At 46.6% G+C, this 19,885-nt stretch overlaps 1 protein-coding gene across 1 annotated transcript in view; it reads left to right on the top strand.

The window, feature by feature from the left end:
- Positions 1 to 19,653, top strand: part of SORL1 (sortilin related receptor 1) — a 162,666-nt gene extending 143,013 nt beyond the window's left edge. Inside the window, exons 41-48 of the mRNA XM_081241421.1 lie at positions 1,552 to 1,736; positions 4,757 to 4,876; positions 5,815 to 5,979; positions 7,075 to 7,249; positions 8,277 to 8,383; positions 11,203 to 11,395; positions 13,839 to 14,051; positions 15,469 to 19,653. Of these exons, the coding sequence (XP_081097547.1) occupies positions 1,552 to 1,736; positions 4,757 to 4,876; positions 5,815 to 5,979; positions 7,075 to 7,249; positions 8,277 to 8,383; positions 11,203 to 11,395; positions 13,839 to 14,051; positions 15,469 to 15,536 (1,226 nt within the window). The 3' untranslated portion in view covers positions 15,537 to 19,653. The remainder of the gene's footprint in view (positions 1 to 1,551; positions 1,737 to 4,756; positions 4,877 to 5,814; positions 5,980 to 7,074; positions 7,250 to 8,276; positions 8,384 to 11,202; positions 11,396 to 13,838; positions 14,052 to 15,468) is intronic.
- The last annotated feature ends 232 nt before the right edge of the window (positions 19,654 to 19,885 follow it).

Here is a 19,885-nt window from a genome sequence, read left to right as displayed (position 1 = left end):
GTTCCTCTTGTATCTGTATCTGTACAGATAGTGAGTCTCAATGAAAATCCTCCTATCTGAAGATGGACTAAAGGAAGGATTTTAATTGATTTCTAAGACACAACCTTCATTGGCCAAGGCTGCTTGTGAACGTTGAAGAGGCCATGGGAGCTTCTACTCTTCCCTTCTAGTCTGTTTGCAAAGTACTTTCAATCCTAGCAGGTGTTCTGTTATATACAAGTATATTTTTTTAGTGGGAGGGAACCAAAGGCTGCCTAAGGAGGCTGTGCAGGAGTCTAGCTGACATTGAGCACTTACTGTATACAGGCATTTACCCAGGCACTCTGTGCGTGGTGTTTTACATTACACCTCCAGAATAGTGCGGTGGGTGGGATCTACTCATTTTATGGACGAGAAAACAAGGTTCAGGGACTGAGTGATTCCCCCAGAAGGCGGCAGAGCCAAGATGGGAAGCCATGCCTCTGTAATTCCAGAGGCTCTGGTCTCATCGCCTCAGCGTTACACCAGTAGAAATTGGCAGCGTCGGGAGCAAAAGTCTTACCAGCCTTTGCCTGAATCACACAAAGGGCTTGCTCCGTGCCAGGCGTCATGCCGAGCACCTTACAGGCATTTTCTTCTTTTGTTCCCTGCAACAGCCAGCTGGGGTAACTGCTGTCACCTTCCTCCGTCTTTTACCAACGAGGAAGTGACCTCAGAGAGTTTGGGTACTTCATTCTTGCTTGTCCAAGTACAGAGGGTAGAGTTGGGCCTTGAACCCACGTCCTTCTGACTCCAGAGGCTGTCCTCTCAGCACATCCTCCTCTTTGTTCACTGCTCTTCGTTTTTAACCACATTTCCCCTAATTAGAAAGGGGGCACATGTTTATTACAGAAAATTAGGAAAACAAAAAAGGTACAATCAAATTTTTAATTTCCTATCCTTTCACTTCCCAGGGAAACCACTTTTACATTTTGGGTAGTTCCTAAGTTAATACTTCTCCTCCTCATTGATTTCTTTATATCTTCTTAAATAAAATTTGAATAATACTATATGTAATTTTATATCCTGCCTTTTTCACTGAATGTAAATCACAGAATTTTCTAGTTTCATTGTATATTCTCGGAAACAACCTTGAGTGGCCGCGTAACAGTTCATGGAATGCACGTGAAGCTCGTGGATGCACATTATTTAACTGTTGCCTTGTCGCTGGGCAGTCAGATGATTATACGTTTTTCTACCGTAACAAACACTGTGACAGACATCCTGGTTGCACAAATTTTTGGATCCCTCTCACTTAACTGCACTGAAGGTTCGGAAGGATTTCAAGACTCTCACAAGGCCAAATGGCTCTCCAGGAGGGTCGTACCAATTTATATCCCCAGATGGGCAGCTTTAAAAGGCATTTTCCCGTGCCCATGCAGTCATTAATAAATCACGCCGAGTGAATTTGTAAAATTCTACAGCATGTGGGGCTCACTTAAATGGAGAGATTACATTAAAAAAAATAGGGTGTGCATATAAAGATATGTATTCCTGACTGCTCCCCCCAGCCCTTTGTCCCTGTTTCCCCAGTTGGCAACCTGACAGCTCATACAACCTACGAGATTTCTGCCTGGGCCAAGACCGACTTGGGGGACAGTCCTCTGGCATTTGAGCATGTCACGACCAGAGGAGTCCGCCCACCCGCCCCGAGCCTCAAAGCCAAGGCCGTCAATCAGACGGCGGTGGAATGCACCTGGACCGGCCCCAGGAATGTGGTAAGTCAGCCAGGATGACCCTTGCAGAGCGGGGATGGACTGTCCCCTGGCACTAGGCCACCAGACACCCCCAGGGCTTCCCCCTCTGTTGCTGTTGTTTTTCTTCTCATCACAAACACAAGCTACCCTTGTAGTCAGTTCTGGATTACCTTCTAGAGGCGCCTGACATCCTGCCTCAGCATCCCTTTCTGCATCCTGGCCTGGCATCCAAGACAAAGAACCCCCTGCTGTTTGCTGAATAGACCTAGTGTGAGGAGGGGGCACATTCCTGAGCTGGGAGTCTCACCTAGGGATGGGTGAGAAGTCGCCTGCGGGGACAATGAGTATCGCACCTGAGGACCATGCCTCAGGCTCCTCTAGCCCCTCCTCACCTACGGGATCCCCCGCCCCCAGGTTGCTTTCTCTGTCCCCCCCAAACACACCCCGCCCCAGTTCATTCCAGGATGCCGGCTCTACTTGTATATAGGCCTTTTGTTTTCATGTATGCATTTTGCCTCACTGGAATTAGATCTGTGCTTCGTTTTGAGCCTGGTTTTGATTCCCCACCTTCCACAGTGTGCACCCTCCCTTGCTCTTCGGTGCACCTTCGCAAGCCTCTTTTCATGCCCCTCCTGCCTCTGCACCAGGGCGTCTGCTCTCTCTTCCCTGGAATTCTTCCTGCTCCTGCTGCTATGTAGTCAAACCCTAGCTCTTCTGCTGGATCTCTTTCCCTTACCAACTCCTAAATCTTTAGAGTTGATGCCACACAGCATAATGTTTCATTAGATGCTACGTATCCGATTTGATATCTTCTGTCTACTCTCATCTCCCTAACTAGTTTGTAAGTTCTTGAAGGGAAGGATTGTTTACTGGGTTTTCCAAATGGAAAAGCATATGGAACTAAATCTGTAATCGAGCCTTAGTGAATCCTCAGTGGCTGGTGAGGAGGAATCGGTGCACGTCTTGTCTTCTGAGGGCATCCTCAGTGTGCGTTGGGGGCAGGACTGGTTCATGGGGAAAGAACCAAGGTTTGCAAGTAGTTGTCTGTGAGATCAGCCGTGAAGAAGGAGGGAGAGGTAGGAGTTAACTGAGCACCCGCTGTGTGCCAGGCACGATGCCCACCCTCCATCCATGGTCTCGCACTTAATCCTCTCGCCAGCTCTGTGGGGTAAATGTTCCTGCTCTACCAGTGAGGAGACCATGGCTCAGAGGGGGTGAAGTAACTGGCCAAAGTCGAGGGTTAGTAAGCAACAGGCCGAGTTAGAGCTCAGGTCCAGCTAATTTAACAGCCTGGGCGCTTCTGTTGCTCCAGAACCTGACTCTGGGGCAGAGACAGAGGTGAGAATGCCCAGAGCCACCCCCTGGTCTCCATTTTACCTGGAAGTAGACCCTTACCACAGAGGGCCCTTTGTCTCTGTTTAAGTACCCAACTCAGAGCCTGCCCACCTGTCACCCCCAGCTGTCTGCACGGAGTGGGGCGTCGTGTACAGAACATTGGCCCGTGACTTGTTTTTAGTGTCTCACCACACGTGAACTTGGAGAAGGAGCCTAGCCCGGCCTCCTCCTGGCTGAGAGACCCCTTACACTCATGGTAGCCTTCCGAGGGTCAGGGGCCGGTGGAGTCCTCTGGACGAAGCTCTTAGCTTCCGCCCGTCTTCATCTCACTGCGGACGCTGGGGTCTCGCTCACGGCTGCCGTTGGCACCGCAAGAGCTGCCCCCATCACTGTCTGCATGGGGCCTTCTTGCACCCTGGCTCCCGTGGCTCCAGGGACCCCTTTCCTGGCTCCTGGTTGAAGCCCCCACCCCATGGTGGCCACGGGCCTGTCCTCTCTGGAGTCAGGCCTGCCTGCGCCCTGGGTCCCCCTCTGCCATCCCGTCTGAGCTCTCTCCTTCCCCTATTCCTGTTCCATTCCCATTTGCTCATCTGAGACACCCAAGTCCTTCTGCATGTCCCTGATGGGCTCCCTTCATCCCCACAGCTTCTCCAAACATGTACAGTTTTCAAGTCCCCTTTCTTGCCTGCTCATATGCTCTTGGAGAAAATGCCCTTTGTTCCTATCTTACAAAGGAAGCTTCCTCATGGTTCCCCCATTAGAAACATGCTCTCGGCTTCCACTTTCCCCTCTACGAGGCCATCCGACTCCCACCTCCTGCTTTAAACTCCACGTGTACCAATTAGGGTTAAGAATGGGTGCATAGAACAGGAATGGAGAGTAACTGTGGCTTTCAACAGTTTATTTCCCTCCTAATTACAAGTCGGTCAGAGTTTGGAGTTCAGCCATCTGGGAGCTTCTATAGCCGCAGCACAGTTTGATCTGGGCCCCAGGCCCTGCCACCTCCAGCCCGTGGCATCACCTTGCAGTCCAGGGGGCCTCCTGGACCACATCACCCTGCATGTTCCAGGCAGCGGGAGGGCAGAAGAAGGTTACCGCTCCCTGCATTTCAATGTGTCCTCACCGAGGTCCTGCCTGGAACATCTGCTGACATCTTGTTGACCGGCCCTGTCACGTGGCCTCTGCTGCTTGGAGGGAGGTGTGGGTGTAGGCCTGTTTCCAGGTAGCAGTTCTCACTAAGAACCAGGATTCTACTGAGGGCGGAGGGGAGGATGGGAATGTCCTAGGCAGCCAGCAGTGCCCGCCCTCCCTCCCCATGCCCCCTCCACGAGCTTGCACACTTGCTATCCCCTTTGCACCTTGGTCCACCCCTCTTTTCCCCAGTTTATTATGCAGTCTTCTAGTATAGCATCTAACCTTCCACATTTGCATCTTGTTATTGATAGTTCTGTTTTTCCTCTCTGCCTGGCTCTCCTCAAAAAAGCAAGCTCTGAGGAGAGTCCGCACTGTATTTATCTTTGCAGGTGGGAAGCCACTGCCTGGCCCAGGGTGCCTTCTCTGTAAATGCTGATGAAATAGATGTTGAATGAAGAATTCTTTGTGAGCTCATTTGAAGCGGTTCCCCGGGGTCTTAAATTAGGCCTTTCATGAGAGTGAGGTCACTGGCCACTGAACTGGTGTCCTTTTCTGTTCTCTCCTTTTACCAGGTTTATGGCATCTTCTATGCCACATCCTTTCTTGACCTCTATCGCAACCCCAAGAGCTTGACTACGTCACAGCACAACAAAACAGTCCTTGTCAGTGGGGATGAGCAGTATTTGTTTCTGGTAAGTCTCCTGTGCCAGGAGTACAGAAGAATGTTTTATTTTTTGAGGATGTCTTAATTGCTGGCCTCCTAGCTCAGACCCAGGACCTGGGGAGCTGGAGGTGTGGATTCCAGGATCCGCGTGCGATGCATGTGCGCCTGCGCGCGTGCACGTGTGTATATGTATTTGTGCGAGAGAGAGGGAGTGTGAGAGAGAGGGACACGGGAGGATGGTTCTTTTTCACAAGCATCAGGTTTTTACTTGAAACGCAGCATGAACGGCCACTTAACCAACTACAGCTCCCTTGTGCAGGATTGAGAACTTGGCGAATGGGTCACGGAATAAATAAAAGCTTTTGTCAGATTCCACTCTAGGAATTTAGCTTACATGCTTTTGCATGTGTGCCAAGATATTTAGAGAAACATGTTTGGTATACTGTTGCTTGTGAAAACAAAAGATTTGGAACAAATGTCTATCAAGAGGAGACTGGTTAAAAGGGTTATTGCTTATCTTTGTGATGGAGTATAGTGCAACCATCCAACACAGATACAACAAACTCCAAATGTACTGATCTGGAAAAATCTCCATGCTGTATTATTAAGTAAAAGAAGCGAAGAGCATAATAATATGTGTAATGTTTTTGCATTTGTGTAAAAAAAATTAAGAACCGTAGGCTACACATATACATGCATGCATAAGTACACACATATATAAGTACGTATCTATACACACATGCCCGTATATCTGGGCTTATATTTGTGTAGGACACTTCTGGAAGGAAGCACATAAAATCATTACTAGTACTACCACCGGGAAAATGGATTAGAGATCTGGGGTAGGTGGGCAATTATTCTACGTCTTTTTGTATGCATTGAATTTTAATTGTATCCGTATGTCACTATTTTGTTGAAACAGTGGTTTGGTGACAACTGCATGAGTTCGAGTGGTGTTTGTTTCAGGTCCGGGTGGTGGCGCCCTACCAGGGGCCGTCCTCTGACTACGTCGTGGTGAGGATGATCCCGGATAGCAGGCTTCCTCCCCGTCACCTGCACGTGGTTCATACAGGCAAAACCTCCGCCGTCATCAAGTGGGAATCCCCATACGATTCTCCTGACCAGGACCTGGTGAGGGGACGCATGGTCTGGTTCCGGGGGCGGGTGGGTCCTGTAATGGAACAAGAAACCTAGGCCTGGTGCTTGGAGCTCAGCAGGAGGTCTCCCCCTATTTCTGCCTGGTCAAAGACGGGGTCCTTACAGGTGCGTCTTCTTCATTGTCACATCTCCAGTATTCCTGGCTACCATGCTGGTTTGTCCCTCCTTCTCTGCTTTCTCTGCCTTCACTGACAAATCTCAATCTAGCCCACTGCCTGTTTTTCTCAATAAAGTTTTATTAGAACCAAGTTATACCCATTCGTTTACACATTATCTACAGCTGCTTTTATGCTACAAGCAAGAGAGTTGAGTCATTGTGGTAGAGACCATCTGTTCTTCAAGGCCTAAGATATTTGCTCTCTGAACCTTTACAAAAAAGTTCGCTGGCCTGTGCCCTAAGAGAAGAGGCATTGATTCTGGAAAAAATCTCCCATTTTCCCTTGCCCGGGCTGCTCTGACCTCCATGCCCTCTGCCCTTGCTGCCGTCGCAGGGGTGGGTGGTTTTAAATGCTTGGTCACAAAGACTCCTCTGGACTCTCAGCTTCTTCCTGATGGTTGAGTTCCCTGTGCTCACTGCCTGTCCTTTTACTTCCTCCCTGTCCCCGTAGATGTGAGAAGCAACCTGGGAGAAAGTAAACGGGGTTTGTTGTCTCTCAGAGCTGGGGTTGCACACTGTCATTCCTTGTTCCCCTCTGACGGCATCCCGACACTATGGCAGTGGTGGAGACGGAGAGTTTGAGCACTGAACTGGGGTTTTCCTTGCACGTTCCAACCTACCTGCTGCTGCACCACAAATGCGGTTTTCCCTAGAGTTGTTTTTTTGGGGGGAGGCGGGTAGGTGGCTCAAACTGACAATTCTCTGCACAAATCTGGGAGTGAATACTTGTTATAAGGTTGGACATGACTACCTCAGAGGCTTTCCAAAGAACAGACATTGGGGCTCAAAATATCGTTGCCGGGGGTCACAGCCACTGACATACTTATGTTACATAGGCCACCATTGAACTACAAAGAGTAAAACAACTCCAGGTTCCTGATTACCATTAAGATGTCTTTTTCTTGTCCTAGCTATATGCAATTGCAGTTAAAGATCTAATAAGGAAGAGTGACAGGAGCTACAAGGTAAAATCCCGCAACAGTACCATGGAATACACCCTTAACAAGTTGGAGCCTGGAGGGAAATACCATGTCATTGTCCAGCTGGGGAACATGAGCAAAGACTCCAGTATCAAAATTACCACAGGTAAGCCAACGAGCGATTGGAGGCCTCCTCACACAGCAAGGCACTCCCAGTGCTGCTAGAACGCCTCTAGGCATGGGATTTCTTTTTTTCCTTTTTTATTTTTTAGTCTTTTGAAGACATGGGATTTCTATCAGTAATTGCACAGGAAGTGCAAAGACAACCCGCAGTGTCCATGCTGGGGCAGAGCCATGCAGGGGTCCCAGGATCTGGGCTGCAGGGTGGTGGCCAGGGCACTGTGGGCTGGGCAGTGGCTGTCATTTTCCATATTCTCCATCTCCTTCAGTCTCCCCTCCCCTAGCTGGTTTTGACATTTCCAAGAGAGTTAGGAAATAAAACTGAATATTTGCTACTTAAAGCCAAGCATTGCATCTGGGCACCTGGACTGAAGTCGTCGTGGTTCCTTGTGGCAACATCCTATGCAGAAATGGACGGAGACCAGTAACTGGGCAGCAGATTAAAGGGGGATTTGCTGCCAGCTCCAGGCTGGCTCAGCAGTCAGGCTCAAGTTCAGAGAGCAAGTAATAAGCTCAGTTATTCAGACAGCAGCAGACAATATCAGGAGTGTCAGTAACCGAGGCTGGCAGTGTGAACCGTGGGCCTGGGCCATACTCTGTGGTCATTCCAGGGCTCTGTCTTCAGACCGAGCTCCCTAGCCCCTCAATGACCTCTAAGGCCTCTGGCATTTGGAGCACGAAAGTAGACTGGAACCAGAGCAGAAGTCCAGGTAAACTTTGAACATGGTTCCATCCCACCCCATCCCTTCCTTCTACCCCATTTGTTTTTGGCCATCCTTGAGTCTAGATAATGTCCAAATTTCTTGGCTAAAGGTATTATAACAACAAATGAGATGCCAGTTAAAGAGTGTCTACAATGTGCTAGGCTGTATACTAAGCGGTATATGTGTATTATTCCTTCCTTAACCTATCCCTTCAAGATGAGCATTATTTAATCAACCTTTGACAGACAAGAAAACGGAGACTCAGATGTTGAGCCACTAACTGCATCCTGCTTCATCTTTAATTTTCAGTTTCATTATCTGCACCTGATGCCTTAAAAATCATAACAGAAAATGACCATGTTCTTCTGTTTTGGAAAAGCCTAGCTTTGAAGGAAAAGCATTTTAATGAAAGCAGGGTAAGTTCCTCCCTCCTTCTCAGTGACTTTGGAAATCTAATTGAAATGCCATTTTAGAGATGAGCTCGTTAACAGCATGCTGGCGTAGATAGAGTAAAAAGAAAGGATAGGGCAGGGGAGTGAACTTGAGAATTAAAGGACCATTTTCTGTGGGATTGCTAATTAGTGAAATGTTTATACTGCCCATTAAAGATGTGAATCTCTGCACTAAGCACTTTTCAATCCTGAACTTGTCATCCCCTGAAAGATAGGGAAATGGGCTGGAGTCCTCACTGTGCTTCCTGAGGCTGGACTGGGGCTCAGCATCGGAACCCAGGGCCCCATCTTTCCCAAAGAGTCTGAGGGCGGGGCTATGGCTTCAGTACTGGGGAACCGAGCTGCACTGTCAACCTGGAATCTTACCAGTTTCTTTCCAGCGAGCAGGAAGTGCTTGAAGATAGTCTTTTGACATATGAAAAACACCTTGTTTCATTTTGTTATTAGCAGACCAATTACTGAACTCACAGCAGGAGACAGGAGGAGGAGGAGAGTGGCACCTGGGAATAGATTTGCCATCCAAGGGTGGACAGATTCTCCAGTGGAGCTGGGTTGGCCCCATTGTCAGCAAAGCATGGGCTAAATAGATACACAGTAAATCAACCATGGCTACCTCGGGGTAGAGCATTGGCAAAGAGCCCCACAGTTCTAAATCGTCCCAGAAGCAAAGCTAAATTAAAATTTGAAAATTCTCACAACTCTCACAACTGTGACATATAAATGGTTAATATATTTAAGTGTAAAGAGAGCTTTCAAATCAATTCAAAACAGAAACACATTGACCCTTGAAAAACGCAGATTTGAATTGTGCAGGTCCACTTATATGTGGAACCTACAGTACCACACCCTCTGTGGTTGATTGAATGCAAGGATGCAGAACCGAGGATACACAGGGTCCACTCTAAGTTATTCTCGGATTTTTGACTGCTCAGAGGGTCAGGGCCCCAACCCCTACATTGTTCAGGGGTCAACTGTGTTATAATTTTGAATAAGGAACAGGTAACGAGGTAGAAATTTTCAAGCAGCAGTGAGCAAAAGAAAATAAAGTTTCAGCCTCACTAGTAATCTAAACGGCACAGATACAGCACTTTCACATTAAATTGGCAAAAGTTTGGGGGGAGGGTAGTACCACTATGAGTCATAGTTGGGGAGAGGAGTGCTCTGGGAATACGAATGGGTTCAACCTTCTGTAAGGCACTTTGGCAATAGGTATCAGAAACGTTGAAAGTGTTACATCGTTTGATCCAGCAATTCTTCTAGGATTTTACTCTCAGGAAACAGTGTGCATAAAGAACTTGATTTATGACAGTAAGAAAGAAGACACACCCTAAACGCCCACTAGAAGAGGGTTGGTCAAGTAAATTATGGGTGGCTGATGTTGGTATCATTTACATTTTTTTTTCTTTATCCCCTTATGTATTTTGCAAATGTCCTACACCACATATATATTAGACAGAAAATAATAAATGCTAGTTAGTAGTTTATAAAAAAGAAGGCAGGAGTAGGACTCCAGGCAGGTGCTATAGGGAGACCCAGTTGGGCAGCCGATTGTCATCAGCGTGGCAGGAGCCCAGCTCTATATAAAGCCCAGCTCTTTATAAAGGTTGGGCTTGCAGTCAGTATTCCATTCCCAGTGGAGGGTTCCAGCATAAGCTTAATGTGTCCTTCTTCCTTCCTCCTCACTTAGAGTTCAAAGAAGAAGCAGGTCAATAGAATGAGAACCAGAAGACCATGATTATGCAGTGGGGTCCAATATGTGGGTAGAAATAAGGCGGGAGGGGTTTTGCAGAGGGGAGGTGCTGGTAGCTATGACACTGGAAGACTTGGAGATCAACCGAGAAGTCTGGGAGTCAATCCTGATCCCAGCCAGCATGCTGGGTTAGGGCTGTTCCAAGAGAGGTTTTTCCAGCACAGGAGTCCAAGACTCTCCCCGAGCCAGTCTAAGTAGGATGCTTATTTCACACTCCCCGAGTGAACAGAGCCTGAGCTGCTGTAGTGCTGCTTAGTTCAAGGCCAGGCTGGTCTGGGGCTGAGATCAGCTTGGATGAGCTAGAAAGCACGGAGATAGGAAGTGAGCTGCAAGCCAGCAATGGAGTTTGTATAGGCTGTTCTAAGGAGAAAGGTCTTGTTTTTATTTTTTACCCCATGCCTGGAGTCCACTGCAACTTGGGTTTATTATTGGTCCAATCTCATTTCAATGACCTGTTGCTGTATTGTCCGGATTCTTTGTATCATTTAATATTCCTTGAGATAAGTGGATTGCTGACCAGAACTTTGAATTCTGTACTGAAGTATTTGTTAAAATGGCTTTTGTGGGCTTCCCTGGTGGCGCAGTGGTTGAGAGTCCGCCTACCAATGCGGGGGACATGGGTTCGTGCCCCGGTCCAGGAGGATCTCACATGCCGTGAAGCGGCTGGGCCTGTGAGCCATGGCCGCTGAGCCTGCGTGTCCAGAGCCTGTGCTCCGCAACTGGAGAGACCACAACAGTGAGAGGCCCGCGTACCGCAAAAAAAAAAAAAAAAAAAAGGCTTTTGTGAGGTCTGTGCTTTTCATTTCTACTATGTGGCTCAGAAGTGGGTAGTTATTGAGATGTTGGGGATGAGAATGTTCCCATTTTCTGAATCCAATATCTCAGTGCTAATGTAAAAAGAACTGGTACAAAACACACTGCTTTAGCATCTATAGATGTCGGCAATAAGGAGCTTACAAAGTTGGAACCAGTAATAGCAGCTGTCAGATTCCTTATTTAACTTCTGAGCAATCCCTCCTGTGTTTGTTTTCAGGGCTACGAGATACACATGTTTGATAGTGCCATGAATATCACAGCTTACCTTGGGAATACTACTGACAATTTCTTTAAAATCTCCCACCTGAAGTTGGGTCATAATTATACTTTCACTGTCCAAGCACGATGCCTTTTTGGCAGCCAGATTTGTGGGGAGCCTGCTGTCCTGCTCTATGATGAGTTGGGATCTGGTAAGTTGCTGTTGCCCATTTCCATCTTCAATTCCGGGGAAATACATCAAGGATGTAGCATGGCTTGATGAACATGTGTTTTTCTAAAATGCATTTAAAATATTCTTGCAGCTCAAAGGAAAATCATTTATGCATCAGTTTAATCAGATACTGATATATTTAACAAATACTTCCTGAGTCAGGCATGGTGTGAGGAGCTGGGATTATAAGGTGACCATATTCTGAATGTAAAGCAGAAGAAAGGGAGCTTTTGTTTAAAACGGAGATTCTGCTTGGGAAGCACTAGCTTAACGAGTTTTGTTTTTATTCTTTGGAGGACTGTTCAGAGCTTCTAATATGCTAATATTCCCTAGGATTCTGCAAGTCAGTAGATTATCTCATCACAGACTCCCTGATTTCTCAGCCTTCCCCTTCATCTTCACCGTCAGCCTCAGATCAAAGCCTGAAGTTGACCTGGGATCTCTGTCTTCTGGACACTCACAGACAGCAGTGTCGGGCCATGCTGATGGCAGGGGAGAGGAACCTTCCATTTACACGGAAATTCTGCTCAGACTGTAATAGCTTAGCCAGGATTTCAACAAATGTTTTGCCACTGGCCTTTGTAGTTCCATTTATTCCCAGCCAAGAACTAACCAGTGCTTAAGCTAGGAATCTTACGTTAGACTTGTTATACGTTCCATCACGCTTCCCAGCGTGGCTTCTGGTGGAATCCTTATCCTTGGCACCTCCCTAAAAGAAGGAAACCTTGCACACCACATCCCTTGGAAAACTGTCGCATGTTTGAGGTTCTGAGAAGTTTCTACAGGAAACAAACAACCAAACTCTTGTTGTCCTAGTGTTTTTTAAATAGAGTCTCCTTTTTAAGTAAAACCTATTAGCAACCTGTGAAATAAGACTTTGGGGAAAACTGCTGTGAGGACATCTGCCAGCTACCTTTGTAGAACCAAGACCGTCAGGTGGGAGAGTCTCTCAGGTAGACCTCTCGAGCCACGTCCTGCCCCTTGATGTTCACGTCCCCTCGGAGGCGGGGTGAGGATGGGAGCTCACTCATTCCTGCCGCCTCCACCGTGCTGGCTTCCTCTTAACTGCTCCAGCCCAGAGCTTTCCCCCAGTTTACCACTTCACAGCTGGGATTAGGTTGGGACACGTGAACTGAGATTTGGGAGAGTTTTTTCCAGTAAGTCGATAGTGCAGGAAATTAACGACGCGGCTATTGAATTGTTAGATCAGGCTCACAGGAAATGGCTGCTCTCTGGCCCATCTTTACGAGGACCTGTTGGGATGAAGCCCTGGGCAGCTCCCGAGCTCTCTCCACAAGGCAGAGCCCTGGCCTGCATCACCTTGCCCTGCACCAGGGAACAACCTCAAGCCTGATGAAGCTCCTCATGGAGACGGAGGAAGTTCACTTTGCTTCCTTAGCTAAAACTGACTCCTGCCAGCCATGTCCCTGCCTCAGGTTCAGACTTTCCCCAGGATTTATGACAAAAATCTACCCCTTTGGGCTCCCCTGGTGGCACAGTGGTTGAGAGTCCGCCTGCCGATGCAGGGGATGCGGGTTCGTGCCCCGGTCCGGGAAGATCCCACATGCCGCGGAGCGGCTGGGCCCGTGAGCCATGGCCGCTGAGCCTGCACGTCTGGAGCCTGTGCTCTGCAACGGGAGAGGCCACAACAGTGAGAGGCCCGCGTACCGCAAAAAAAAAAAAAAAATCTACCCTTCCAGGAAGGCTGGCTCTAACCCAACAAGGAGATGGCTTTGCCCCAGAGCCCTGTTGCTACAACTTTGTCAGTATGTCATGATAAAGCTAGTATCTGTTTAAAACAGTGGGAAGGGAGCATCACTGTTGGGTTATAGACACCCAGATGGCTTTGCAAAGAGCTTTTAAAAAATGTTAAATGTATATGGAAAGATTCTCTCTCTCTCTCTCTTATTTAAGTTAAAAAACCTCATAAAACTTCATGAGCTGTTAAGTCAGTATTGCAGTAAAGGAAACTCATTTGTATCACTTAATGCAGCTTCAAGTAATTGCAGTTCAGAGTGACTTTGGTGCCAAGTAGGGGGAAATAATTGCAATCTCATTAATTAGTGGTCTGATTTCACATCCTCTTATGTAAGGCAAGCAAGCGGTCTTAAGTAATAACGCTAATGAAATCAGTGTTGGTACCCCAACAAAGGTCTCCCTTCCGAGAGATTATCCAAATAACCAACGAGGCCGTGATTAGGAGCCTAATGTAATTACCGTATTTGCACGCACAAGGCCTGTCCTCCATTGCTCATGGCAAGGAGTCAGGCGTCACGTGCAGGAACGTGCCACACCGGGCAGGCGGTTCGGGGAGGTGTTGCAGGCTCTTGGCGTTTTGGGGTGGGTTGGGCAGTGAGGGGTTGCCCAGTCCGTTCTCCTGCCCTTACGTGGGAGGCTTACGGGTTGGCCTCTTGCCTTGGCAGGTGGGGATGCATCAGCGATCCAGGCCGCCAGATCTACCGACGTTGCTGCCGTGGTGGTGCCCATCTTGTTCCTGATACTGCTGAGCCTGGGCGTTGGGTTTGCCGTCCTGTACATGAAGCATCGGAGGCTGCAGAGCAGCTTCACCGCTTTTGCCAACAGCCACTACAGCTCCAGGCTGGGCTCGGCCGTCTTCTCCTCGGGGGATGACCTGGGTGAGTGCGTCAGGGCACAGGGTTCTTCCTCCCAGGGCAGACCCCACAAAGCCAGGGGCTTGCTGAGGAAACGCCTGCCTTGAGCTCATCTTTTGACGCTAGCAGAGTGCTTTACTAACCAGTGATCCCACTGTTTTGGGTTGAATCCGTTGGAGCCCTTTGCTTTGAAGTTGCTCCTAAATTAAAATATCAGTATTCTCTTAAATAGTGTGTCCGAGACAGGGAGTTCTGCGAAAGAACAGATAGGAGCTTGCCTTTTACAGGAAGGATGGGCAGACCCCGGGCTTTGGGTGTTCCCAAAGTGTTGGCAAATTCTTAAGAATTTCCAACCCATCTCACCCTTCACAGACCTGGAGTCCTGACGTCTCTGGAGATGTTAGTCTAGACAAAAAGCCACGCTTTCCCCATCGGCTTCTGTCCAAAGAAGCCCTTCCCATCTTGCTGTTTCTCTTTCTGATGGCTAGCACAACCTCACTGGCCATTCTTCTTCTACGTGTCGGTGGCATATGGCATGGCGAAGAGAAGGAAATGTTCCTTTTATAAATGTCTGTGTGCTCAAATTCCTAAATGCTAATTGAGCAAGTAGGCCACTTAATAAATGTAATCAAATAGGCGTGTTTTGGGGCCTTCCCCAAGCTCGGGCTTGTCCAAACTCAGACTGCTGAATGTGAGCTTACATATTTATTTTTTTCTGTCAACTAGTTACAGTTTTGTTTTGTTTATGCAGACATTTACGTATTCCCTGCTCACTGATCATTCGTCATTAGGTCTTCTCCCTTTTCTTCTCAGTTTCCTTTCTTGTTTTATCCCAGGCGCTTGGACTGCCTTGCGTGAATAGGGTGGGTTCTTTGGTGGGTTCTTTGCTTCTGTTACTGGGGGCAAGAGGAATCCACCCATCATGGTGCCGTGCAGTGATCACTGAAAGCAGATCAGCACTTAGTTGCTCAGGATGGTACCAGGGCCCGTGAGGGGACAACCATGAGTCTGGTTAAATGCTCAAACCCCTCTAAGGATCCTTTTCTTGATGAGCAGTGTGGGTTCAAAGGAGAAAACAGACAGTGACGTTCGCTGTGCTATAGCATAGGGTGTGGACAACTCAAATCGGGGCACCTAAGCCACCCGTTGGACTTTGGGATAGGGAATAAGATCCACTCTCGTCAAAGATTTACTTCTCTTATTTGGTTAATTTCAAGTACCATGAAAATAAGCTTGGCCACCCGTTGATGGGGAACAGGTGACCCAAGAGTGTCAGAGAGAAGCTGGGCTGGGTTTCAGCATCGATTCTTGTGCCTGGCTGGCTCTGCTGCTGACTTTTCCAGCTGGGGCTTGTGCTGTAGGGATGGAGGGTCAGTGGTGGGGTGTGGGGTTGGGTGGAAGTGCCCCAGAACTCACCAAGGACTGACTGTCTTGCCTTTAGGGGAGGACGATGAAGATGCTCCGATGATAACTGGATTTTCCGACGACGTCCCCATGGTGATAGCCTAAAAGAGCTTTCCTCACTAGAAACCAAATGGTGTAAATATTTTATTTGATAAAGATAGTTGATGGTTTATTTTAAAAGATGCACTTTGAGTTGCAATATGTTATTTTTATATGGGCCAAAAAAATAAAAAACAAAAAAAAAACAAAAAAAAAAGGAGGAAAGAAAGGAATGAATAAACTTTGTCGTAATCAACTGTGAACTTCAAACCAGGTTGATTTTAGTAACCAAATTGCTTTGATTTGATATTAGTGTAGTCTTACAGGGCTGTGCTTACTGGGCATGCTTTTTAAGTCTGTGAGATAATTTTGGTTCAGTAAATTGGCCGTTCTTTTTATTTTTCTAAGACACAGAAATGTATTTAATAAAAACTTCGAGAGTGATGGGTAGAATCCCTCCTCCTCGAAAGTATGCTCAAATTTAAAATTTTTTTTGCATTTAGTTTCTATGAAAGTGTTTGGGCATATGACGGGGGAAGGTTCTTTTGTGTTATTTTGTTAATTTATTGGAACTCTGTATAGGGCAAGGCTTTAGTGGTCATCTGACACCACACATGTTATGAGCCCCTCGCCTATAGGGTTGAGGCGTGGGGAACAGAAGCAGTTTTGTTGCCATTCCAGAAACAATCCATTTTTATTCACTCTGTGTCACACAACGGTGTTTGGCAGGAGAGCATATTGAGTCATTGCTCCATTTCAGTTAAACAGAGCTGCAGCTTGGGAAGCCCTGCAAGCAACAGCTTCCTCTCTCATATTAATGGATGGATTCTTAATGGACACGCCTCTGTACAAGATGTAGCTTTGAAAGCTACAAAATGATAACACTGCTTTATTATACACTGGTGTCATTGTCATTGCAAAACATTGCTCTGATTGTGGGAGAGAGTTCTAGATTTGTGCCATGATAGCTACACTGGCAGATATAGTACCTAATTTTTCCTTTGGGGACTTTTTGTTTCGTTTTGTTTTTACTTACCGCTGAAGAATGTCGAATGTAAAGTTTTGTATTTGTGTTGAGGTGGCCGCTTACTGTCCTTAAAAATCCATACTGATATATGCAGTCATTTCGAATTGGGTCAGTGCCTTCTCTTTTCTTCTCTTCTTCCACCTGCCTCCCCTGTACCCCTGCCCAGTTTAAAGAAGAAAATGCTCTTCACTCTTACAGAGAGACAGGAGATGTGTGAATTTGAGACCATTCGATCCAGTTCATGGTAGTGGCAACGCTAGAGTTGATGTGCTCTGTAAAGTAAGCTGGGCTGTATCCTTCTGCCTTTCAATGCCTCCCCTGTATTCAAACCATGGCCACTTGGCAGGTGTGTGAAATCCACTGGGGACTGGTGCCCACTCTCGAGACCTAGTGTTGTTAGCAGCAGTGTCTAGCATCATTGTGACGCCAATCGTATGCACCTCACTGTAGAACTTCTTCCTGAACGAGAAGCAGTGAGCTCTGGGGATATTCCAAAGTCATGCTTCTGCACATGGGTCCCTCACCTGCAAGCTTTGTCAAAACCCCATCTCCTCTTAGATGTAACGCATCACCTTCTCACAAGCATTTGCTTCCTTTTAACCAGAAGTATCATTCTTGGCTGATAACATAGTTTTGTTCTACCTGGGGAGTGTTTGGGAAACAAAGAGCCAATTAAAGTTTTTTTAGTTAAAACATTTTATTTGTGTATATATATATTCTGCTTGAGGAGTATTTTCAATGGTAGACGTTTAGTATGTCGTGAGTGGTGGTAAATGACAAGCCTTCTTCCCGCATGTTTTTCTTCTATCTCTTTCCTGTGTTATATTTTTAAAGACTGGAATTTCTTTGGCTTTATCGTGTCTTACCGTGGAGTTTCATTCAAAACTCCGAGCCCTACCACCTCCCCTTTTTATAAATAAGCACTTTAAGTAACTGAAAGATGAATGATCTGGTGGGAGGCAAGTCATTTAATCGAACCACTAGGAAGTCTATTTTCTTCTTTTCTTTTTCTGCCAACTTTTTGGTGGCATTTGTGAAAGCTGATATCAAAGGCTCTGGGACTTTATATTCAGTTTTTCCATAGGCAAGCCTTTCTACAGAGCACATGTCTCCAGTTGGCAACTTGAGATATTTCTGAGCTTCCGAGTCTTGTTCCCAGTGCCTGCCAATGCTTAGTGCACCGTACTGTATAGACTGGCCATCACCCGTCTCCTTGGAAAATGCTACTGGGCTGTTGGAGAAAAAGCAGCCTCTTAGGGCTAGAGTATTTTATATAAACAGAAGAGCTAAGTTCCTGAAGACTAAGCTAGATAGATGGAGCTATGTGGAAATTGTCTATTTTTATGAACTTTTGAAGCACGCACTCTCACCTCCCTCTGCATAGCTTTGTGAGGTTTGATGTATATACGCCATCTGCAAGAGTCCCGAGGTGGGAGTGACAAGAGCAAATGAGAACAGAAACTCCGTGGAGCCTTTGAAGGTGACCAGATAATTGTCTTCACTGTGACCAATTGGAGCCTTTTGAAGAAGGGGCTTTTGTACCTCGTTGGAGATGCCACCTCCAAAGTTCACACTGTACAGGGAAAGGGCTTTATTTTCTTCCAGGATGCATTAGAATTTCAGAAGCCCACATTCATGTGGTCAACGGAGCACGAGTAGACCACTACAGCTTGGCGGGCAGGGAATTGTGTATAAATCTCCTCTGGAAGTTGGTTTTGCCCCTTGATGGATTGAATGGCCCTCAAGCCTTATGAGATGTGGGTCCGTGTGGATAAAATAACAGAGAGTAGAGTTCTGCAGAGGAATCAAGGGAGAGGCCATGCCTATGCAGACCCTTTTCCAGACAGGTGAGACGCTCCCGTGACTGCTGGCTGCCCTGGCAAGCTGGGTAAATAGTTACGACGCTGGGTAACTGGTTGAAACTTCTGACTTTGGGAAGAGGGGTTCCTGGGGTTCCACCTCTGGTAGTTTCACCGGGGATATTTGTGGGGGACAGGTATGCGACACACAGCTACATGTTCTCTACCCAACATGGGTGACCCACTAGATGCAGCTCTCCAACAATTTAAGGAACTTCTCAGACCAGTGGACATTTTTGGGGCAGGGGGACTGGACAATCCTGCCTTCAAACATTCACCTAATGGTAACTCTTAATCTAGTGAGGTCATGTTCTCAGTACTTCCTTAAGGGCAGAAACCCCATCCTGTCGGGTTTGGTTGGTCGCTTTCCCACTAAGAATGTCACAGTGAATCCCTGAGACGTTTCTCTTCCTTGCAGAGAATTGGGGGTCCCTCAAAGACAGGATCCAGGGAAGTCAGCAAACCGGATACCACTTCCATATTGATTTTAGGGATTGACTCCAAAATGCTGTGCAGAATCTTCACTCGTGTTGATATTGTATCTTGACATTACTATTGCATTATTTTTCTTAAAGGAAGCGTGTGCTGCCTTTCAGGTACAATTTTTATGTAATAAAAGCCAGTGCATTAAGTATATATAGACTACTTTCTATGCAAGACTGAGGTATGGAGCAGATAGCGAGAGATTATGTGTGCTGTTGGGTACACACATGGCAAGCATGTTTTCAGAAGGGGTACCCCCAGCAAACATGGGTTGAAGGAGGATGGGTCATGTATATGATTCTGCCCACTAATTTTGAGCAGCCATATTTTGAATTAAATCATCAGAGCCACGTAACCCAAGAACGGTATTAGTTTCACGTGTAATAGCTCAAATGGGACAAGTACGAATGCTGGAATGGAACATTATTCTCTGATATTCCATGTCATTTCTCAATTAAAGACTCTTGTTATGAACTATTAGAACCTACAGGCAAAAATCAAAAGTATTTGCAGCAAAATAAAGGCCTACTCTGCTCTTAAAGTGAAACACTGTATACTTGCTTCTCTCCAAAGTGAAATTAGATATTTATCATTTCAGTTGCCTCGATAAGTTTCCAAATCACTGGTTTATGCTGAAGATTTTACTATATTGTCTCACAGTTTTAAATCATTTTTGTCTCAATGTCAACTTTTTTCACTGAATAAAAATTTAACTGGGTCAAGAAAACACCTCTTTGAAAATCCACTCTCTACGCGTGTCTCGAGTTGTTCTTTGGAGTGCAATAAAGATGGTTAATACAGTCTCCAAACACCATTTGATTTGTCTGTTTTAAAGGCATGTTTATTTCATCGAGAAGAGAACACTAAGACCTGGAATAATTTTGTTATTAACAAGCTGGTCTCAGATGGTGGATCCTCGAAGAAGAACACAGTGTCTACTTGTGTTGGCTGAGGAGAGGGGAGACATGGTGGCTGTTTTGAAGTAAATAAAATTATTCTGCCGGGACGACAACTAAGTGGCTCCCTTAAAGCTGTAACTACCTTTG

The sequence above is a fragment of the Mesoplodon bidens genome (assembly GCF_964165515.1).
Source record: "Mesoplodon bidens genome assembly, chromosome: 7".
NCBI lineage: Eukaryota > Metazoa > Chordata > Mammalia > Artiodactyla > Ziphiidae > Mesoplodon > Mesoplodon bidens.
This window is presented reverse-complemented; position numbering and strand designations above follow the sequence as displayed.